The sequence below is a fragment of the Marmota marmota genome, unplaced genomic scaffold (assembly GCF_001458135.2).
Source record: "Marmota marmota marmota unplaced genomic scaffold, marMar, whole genome shotgun sequence".
Classification (NCBI taxonomy): Eukaryota; Metazoa; Chordata; class Mammalia; order Rodentia; family Sciuridae; genus Marmota; species Marmota marmota.
In genome coordinates this window covers 3,548,507-3,556,816 of record NW_026000171.1, presented here as the reverse complement: position 1 = coordinate 3,556,816, position 8,310 = coordinate 3,548,507, and the positions used below count along the sequence as shown (strand labels likewise).

Genomic DNA, 8,310 nt, shown 5'->3' with positions numbered 1-8,310 from the left:
AAAAAAAAAAAAAAAAAAAAAAAAAAAAAAGCTGCACTGGGACCCGCAGGAAAGGGGGATTCCAAATTGAGTACAAGGCAGGGTGGAGGGGAAGGTAATAGCAAGTGAAGTTGCGGATCTCCGGACCTGCTGGCTTCGAAGCCCCTCCCCCTGAGCGTGGGGGAGACGCACTCTCCGGTGGGGGGGGCGCTTGGGTCCCCCCCACCCCTCTTCCCTCGCTCTTTCTCATCACGGGCTCTCTGCTGGCCTCGCATCTCTGCGCCGGGCTTCCACCATGACGGTGATGTCGGGGGACAACGTGGACGAAGCTTCGGCCGCCCCGGGCCACCCCCAGGATGGCAGCTATCCCCGGCAAGCCGAGCACGATGACCACGAGTGCTGTGAACGCGTGGTGATCAACATCTCCGGGCTGCGCTTCGAGACGCAGCTCAAGACCTTGGCGCAGTTTCCCAACACGCTGCTGGGCAACCCTAAGAAACGCATGCGTTACTTCGACCCCCTGAGAAACGAGTACTTCTTTGACCGCAACCGACCCAGCTTCGATGCCATCCTGTACTACTACCAGTCGGGGGGCCGCCTGCGGAGGCCAGTCAACGTGCCCCTGGACATGTTCTCTGAGGAGATCAAATTTTACGAGTTGGGCGAGGAGGCTATGGAGAAGTTCCGAGAGGACGAGGGCTTCATCAAGGAAGAGGAGCGCCCCCTGCCCGAGAAGGAATATCAACGCCAGGTGTGGCTGCTCTTTGAGTATCCCGAGAGCTCGGGGCCAGCCCGGGTCATCGCTATAGTCTCGGTCATGGTCATCCTCATCTCCATTGTCATCTTTTGCCTGGAGACTCTCCCCGAGCTGAAGGATGAAAAGGACTTCACGGGCACCATCCACCGCATCGACAACACCACGGTTACCTACAATTCCAACATCTTCACAGATCCCTTCTTCATCGTAGAAACCCTGTGCATTATCTGGTTCTCCTTTGAGCTGGTGGTGCGCTTCTTCGCCTGCCCCAGCAAGACAGACTTCTTTAAAAACATCATGAACTTCATCGACATTGTGGCCATCATCCCTTATTTCATCACCCTAGGTACCGAGATAGCTGAGCAGGAGGGAAATCAGAAGGGTGAGCAGGCCACTTCGCTGGCCATCCTCAGGGTCATCCGGTTGGTAAGGGTTTTTAGAATCTTCAAACTCTCCCGTCACTCTAAGGGCCTCCAAATCCTGGGCCAGACCCTCAAAGCTAGTATGAGAGAGCTAGGGCTGCTCATCTTTTTCCTCTTTATTGGGGTCATATTGTTTTCTAGTGCAGTGTACTTTGCCGAGGCGGAAGAAGCTGAGTCGCACTTCTCCAGTATCCCCGATGCTTTCTGGTGGGCGGTGGTGTCCATGACCACTGTAGGATACGGTGACATGTACCCTGTGACAATTGGAGGCAAGATCGTGGGCTCCTTGTGTGCCATCGCTGGTGTGCTGACAATTGCCCTGCCCGTACCTGTCATTGTGTCCAATTTCAACTATTTCTACCACCGAGAAACTGAGGGGGAAGAGCAGGCTCAGTTGCTCCATGTTAGTTCCCCTAACTTAGCCTCTGACAGTGACCTCAGTCGCCGCAGTTCCTCCACCATCAGCAAGTCTGAGTACATGGAGATCGAAGAGGATATGAATAATAGCATAGCCCACTATAGACAGGCCAATATCAGAACTGGCAATTGCACCACAGCTAATCAAAACTGCGTTAATAAGAGCAAGCTACTGACCGATGTTTAAACAAACAAACAAACAAAAAAGTCAGCCAACAAAAAAGCCCCACTCAAAAGACTTAAAGAAACAAAACAAAACCCTAGTGACTCTGTCACACTTTGTAGATACTTTACTGAATAGTCTTTGAATGCTCTAATTGTCAATGCATTGTTGCATTGTGGATTTTGGGCGTGATGAACTGAAGCTTTCAAGACCCATGGAGGGGGGAAACCTATTTTCATTTTATTTAAAAAATGGGAAAAGGAAGAATATTTTCTAAAACTGGCTTTAAAATTTCAGTTCATGAATTAGTCCAGGTAAAATAAGATTCATATGCTTTCCCATTCTGAAACATTTCTAATTCTTTGGCTTCTTTAATTTTTTTTAAAATTAAAAACCAGATGATCACTTAGAAATATAAAATTAAAACTTGCATGGGACTCCAATATAAAATCTTTGCAAACTGCACAGTACATTTAAGACAGTGCATCAGATGTATTATATGTAACATGACATACCAGCCTCATGGGCAAAGAACAAATGTTTTTATTTTGGTCGACTGAACTGCATACTACAAGGTGAACAAAACCAAAACTACTTAAGACTGGTTCACAAAGCACCTATTATAAATCTGATACTGGTCCTGATTGGTAGGGATTTTCCCTCTGCCCCATTCTTCCTCTAACCCAGACTATTCTCTAAGAAAAGGATAACTGAGTTAAATTAATTGATTCATCTGCAGTGCTGCTAAGTTTTCTCAAGTGCAGATGAGCGCCAAATACAGGTCATTTCTCACCAGTCCTGCACCTTGACCCCTGACCTTCAGAACTGGATATAAAACTTTAGCCTCCTTTTTGCAAGAGAGCACAAATGGAGTTAAATGTAAGCATGTTTGAATCTGATAACATTTATTTTATTATCGCATGCTAAGAACGTTAACCCAGATGATAGGGAATAAGCTTACGTTGAAATTGACTCTTCTAAAAATAGATTATTTTTCATTTGCATTCACCAAAAGTGCACTCCTTCATTTATTAACAATTTTATTAGTAAATAAAGTACTGTATTTAAGTGCATATGTTAGTCAGATGGGAACAACCAACTTTTCGGAGCTCAAAGCATGTTCTCTTATTCAGCATTATGGCCTATTTGATTAAGATGTACCTTAAATTAGTTAATGCATGATTTCAGTAATAAAAATTTTAAAAAATAAAAATTACAAGTCTGTGGGATGAAAGGCCCAAAAGAAATAATGGGGGGTGGGGGTGGGGGATACTCAGTCAATTTTCCTGCCTTTGCTCAGGGAAATGTCAGGTTTCTGTGTAGGTGTAGGCAGAGAGAGGACCAATATGCCCATCCCTTTAAAGGGCAACTATATGGAAAACTAAAATAAGTCATCAAGGTATATATAGTGATACCTAAGAACAAGTATTCTTTCTAGCTGAAGATAAACACAAGCAAAACAAAAACAAACAAAAAAGGTGCAATATTGCATGTTTTTGGTGCATTCTTAGGATGTAAATGATAATGTTTATCTATTGTATGCATCCAAAGCAGAGCTGATTTCTTTTTGCAGTCATGATTTGAAGTCTGCAGAGACTTCAGCCCTCCCCTTGAGGCTCCCTGAAGAAACTCAACCAATTGATTTAATAGTTGCTTAGTGCCTTTATCCTGTACCCACAGTGAACTGCAGAAAGTGCCTCCATAACACAGCTGAGAAGTTACATAACAGAAGGGAGGAGGGGTTGGGGCACAGATATTTTGCTTTTTGTTTTGTTTTGTTTTGTTTTTGTTTTTCCATCCTCACTCTCACTTCACCACTGTGAGAAGACCGAGAAGACCGCGCTACCCTAAACTCTGGAGAGGAAAGATCCAGGAGAGTGCTGTCTCACTGGTCATCACTGGACTCGGCCCCTTTGGCAGCCTGACTCTGGACAGGAACTGAGACCCATCTTTGAACCGGACTTTTTTTTCCCTCTTCTCCACCAGAAGCCAAGATAAACTCTTTGGAAATTTGTTTCCTATGGAGGGCCTCTCCGGACATGCAGTTTCCTAGGTCCAATGTAGTGTTCCTGGTACATTTCCTTACTCTTTCTCAGTTAGCTACAGCACTTTGCAAATCTCTGATAGCCTGATTTTTTTCAGGCATCACTGTGGAACACTGGGTTCACCATGACCTTTCCTAGGCCTTCCCTCCTGACCCACCCACCCTCTTTCGATGTTTCCTATGATGCTCCTTTGATCATCCCACCCGGCAGTCACTTCACAGGCTGAGCATCTACCTTCTGCTGCCCCAGTCACCCAGCTAAAAGAACAGTGGGGACCTCATGCCCAGCTGAAAGAGAGTCACTTAACATAGGCCTCTGGAGCCCGGCAGCTGTCCACCAGTGGAGAGGCACTCAGCCTTTATAAGGACACCAAAGTGGGGAATCATCATTCTGCACTTAGCATGTGGCTGCCTGCTGCTGACCGCCTTACATTCCTGCCCAGCTTCTTCTGGAATCTTCCCTGTGACTTCTATCCTTTTCCCCCATCCTGTCCTCAGACTAGCAGCGAGGCAATCAACAAGAAACAAGAGCGGCACCCGGGCTGGCTGACTTGATTGAAAGAAAGAATATGGATATTAGATTTCCCTGTGCAACTTTTATTTCCCTGTAAGATGAACACAACACACATCCTGGAAGATGAGGGGCCTAGAACTACACAGCCTCTGACTACAGGGCATTAAACCTTCCCCTGTGATGTATTCTCTGCATTTGAACCTTAACTCATCCTGACTATCCATCTCTTTCATCTTTGCTTAAAAGCCCCCAGTTGATGAAAAAGAAATGCCAACTGCTTCCCCAATCCCTGGGGATCTCTTGATTTTTATTTTGACTTTGAGGTCTAGGACACAACAGAACTCAGAACGCTGCATTCTGTCAACAGCAATAATCCACTAAGTACTATGGAATGGATGGGTTAAGGATGAGAAAAAGGGACCAAGACTCATGAGACTGTCTCTGGCTACTTGGTATACCTCTCACAGTTATACCTTGGACTGGCTGATTCTTCTGCATGTGTTACAGGGAAAAGTGCTGCATGTGGTGAACCTGACAGCCTGGGATTAGGGATGAGCTGTTGTTATGAATTTGGGGTGGTATGGGAAAAAAATGTATGCTGCTTATCCATCTTAGCTCATTGCATTGAATTCAGTGAGAACAGCGTACAGGGATTATCTGTGTAGCATAGGCATGCAACGTTTGACAAAGCTCTTCCCCCCCTCCCTTGCACTGTAATGTGCTGAAATGTCTTTGTAGACCTGAAGGTGCACTTAACAAAACTGCCTAGCAGGGAATGACTATCATTTGGCTTCTTTATTGTATTTACTTTATCAGACTTCTTGCCTTTTCGTCCCCTTCTTAGGGACTGAGCTTTGGTATCTCAAGCCCTGAACACTTGTTTCCTCCAGGAAGAGGAAACTTCTGAAATGCTGATAGCCATAGCTCAGCTCTTCCAGTATGTGGGGGCCCTAGTTCAATAGGGTGGCAGTGGAAGGGTTTGGTCATACCAGGGCTGTTAGCCATCCCAGAATCTCTGAAGTGGTTAACTCACTTCAAGTGATCTGAACCAGAGAGACCAAAGACATTAACTTCCTCTGTCCTCAGATTTCTAGAAGGCAGATTAGAGTCAGGAAAGGTTTTTGTTTCTGCTTACCCCTTCTTCCCCATCTGTGCATAACCTCCCTGGCTCCCCCTTTGAGACTCGGGTTCTGATGATGAGTTCAACCAGTTCACTGGGAGTGTGTTAGTGGGTTAGCCCAGAAAAATCAGACAAACCAACAGCAAGCTTTTTTCCTCATGGTGGCTGTTGGCAGTTATTTCTTGAAAATGAAATCTTTTAGAAATGAAAAGCCACTAATAGTGAAACTAAAGCACAAGGGACAGCACAATCTTGATTCGCTTGAGAATTAAAGAAAATACATGTAAGTGGTAAATGAGGAGTAGATTTCTCTAAGTAGAAACTTAGTTTTGTCCAATAAGAGCCTTCTTCATGTTTGTGTATAGTTAACAAAATTTTCAACAATTTGTTGACATCTAAAGAGTCAGTAATAATAGTTTCTAACCCTCCCATTTAACATAGGAGACCTCAAAACATATGCTTTCTAAGCAGATTTTTAAAATTTTAATTCTTTGTTTGCTAGATCAGCTTGAACAGAAAGGAGAAAAGGGAACATCAGCAGGAAGCAGTTCTCCATTTTCTTCCAGGAATGACTTATTCCTGGGAGTGGTGGGAATTGGTGGGTGGTAACCATTCATAGCATAAAATTGCTAGAAAGAATATAAACTGCCAAACAGCCACTTTATCTTCTGGCTTTTTCCAAGCCAGAGTGGAATCTTTTGATGTTCATGTTCATTTTAAGAAGACAAATAAACAAACTAAAAATTGAAGTCCAGACACCACCCAAGCTGAATTGCTATCTTGGGAGGCGGCCTCTTGCCTGCCGCTCGCTACGTTAGCACTTGTACCTATATCATGGAATTTCAGGGTATATGTGAACCTGTCCAGCATGACTCAGGTAAATCTTAAAAGAATGTACATTACTTATCACTTTGTAAAGAAGTAAACAGGGGCTGAATTGTTAACCAAAACTGTCCCATTTCTTGGGTCACTGTGCAAACTCATTCAGGGTATCGATGTCAGGTTAGAAGCCTTGGGATCAAATGCCAGTCTCTTTGCTCAGGCAAAATGACCACAAACTTTCTGGGAAAGTCTAGGGTGTTTGTAAAGGGTGAGGCCCTGCTGACCTCAGGACTATTAGCTTTAAGGAGATTAACCCTAGTCACAGTGATTTTCATTTAGGAGCTAACTAGGAGTTTACTTTTATGATGTGAAACTTCAAAGAGTCTAGAAAAGTTTTGTACCCCAATCAGAGGAGAAGAAGAAGAAATGGTGTCAGGAACAAAACCACAAAACAAAACAAGAAAACCCTCGCAGAATATTCCAGGTCAAAAGTTGTCTCCTCTCCAAAACTTCAGGAAGCCCCTTTCTACTCTCCAGTGCACTGTTTTGGGACCTTTTATGCTGCTGTAAGTAGACTACATGGAATCTCTTCATGGACATACCTCTAGTATTAAAGAATTTTGGAGGTTAAAAATTAAGTCTTATTAATTTGAAGTGCACCATCAGGACAACAAACCATTTAAGCTGAAAAACTCTATTTTATTTCTTGAATTTGCCAATTGCTTACCCCTTGAGTTAAGGATGTGTGTCTAACCCACTGTGCATCTTCCTTGCCCTAACTGTTTAACACGTCAGGTAGAGGACATTGAATGTTTGAATTGAGAACCTAATTGATGCGCATAGTTTTCATCTATGCAATTTTACTTGCTTCTGTCACTTTATGATCTGTTCATATTTGGCATTAATTAAAGATAATTTTTAAGGATCTTATCATGAAATATCTTGACTGGTTCTTTGTCTCTTGCTTAACTGGTCTCCTGGGGGCTCTTTGCTGCAGGGTCTCTTTAAATAACATAATGAATCAAAATGATATCTTGAAGCAGCCCGATATCCTTTGGAGCTCACAGGCTGTTTCTGCTGTCCAAGGAAGTACACTGAATTTGCATGTTGAGAATAAATTCAGTTTGGCCTTAGATAAGATCCCCAGTAGAGGCTGATAAAATTTGGTCTGTGAAAAATGGTGGGGGAATCAAGCTTGGAAAAGGAAAAGCTAAATGAAGATCATTGGTTGTGTTTGCTTAAACCAGTTGCTTTTGGTCTGAAATTGTATTTTTCATCCACAGTCTGCAGGAAGGAGTGTGTGTGTGTGTGTGTGTGTGTGTGTGTGTGTGTGTGTGATATACACAGTGCTATGGCCTGGCATCAGATGACTTGAAATTTATACTATGGTGTTAGAAGTGATTGGATATGGAAAACCAAAGTGGTTCCTGGGAGTTCTTTCCACATAGTTCTGTGTGTGGTTAACATTTCTTTCTTCCTCTTAGTGTTGTTTTTATTAAAAAAGACTTGTGGGTGCATTTCCTTTTGACGTTTCCTGAGCTTTAGATCTATTTTCTTTATTGTGAATATCACATTTTCTACCAGATCTCTTATGTCAGGGCAAACAGGACTACGTCTTATGACAGGTCTGTTACGTGCCCATGCACCGTCATGGAATTGTCGCATGTTGTGATGGGTTCAAGTTGTCAAGGTTCAGAGATAAAACTTGTATTTGCAGCAGAAGTTATTATTGAAAGTAAATTATGAGGCTAGGCAGGCTCCCTGTGATTTTTCGGTTATGGTCAGATAACGAGACAGACTAAGCTCTGACAGAGAAGGTGAGAGAGAGATTCATGACAATAGCAGTGGGCACACGAGTCAGGACACACTTTCTTCCGTGTGTGTTTCTTAAAGCTCAGCCTTAGGAAGCCCTTCTTGAAGCAGGTAACTGCCAGGGGGAAGCCTGCAACTGGAAGCTTTTAGAAAAGAAATCAAGCCAGTTTAGGGGAAGCCAACCAGAAGAGTTGTGAACAGACAGCAATGTAGTCTGATCATCGCCCCTCTGCGGCTGGGTAGGGAAGCTGCCTGCTGCA

At 43.6% G+C, this 8,310-nt stretch overlaps 1 protein-coding gene across 1 annotated transcript; it reads left to right on the top strand.

Annotated features, from left to right (window-relative positions):
- On the top strand, positions 1-7,176 carry Kcna1 (potassium voltage-gated channel subfamily A member 1). Its single transcript, XM_048787663.1, has one exon. The coding sequence runs from the start codon at positions 275-277 to the stop codon at positions 1,760-1,762; it is 1,488 nt and encodes a 495-aa protein (XP_048643620.1). The 5' UTR covers positions 1-274; the 3' UTR covers positions 1,763-7,176.
- The last annotated feature ends 1,134 nt before the right edge of the window (positions 7,177-8,310 follow it).

Excerpts from the sequence above, each read along its gene's own strand:
- Kcna1 (XM_048787663.1), top strand. The coding sequence starts at position 275 with ATGACGGTGATGTCGGGGGACAACGTGGACGAAGCTTCGGCCGCCCCG.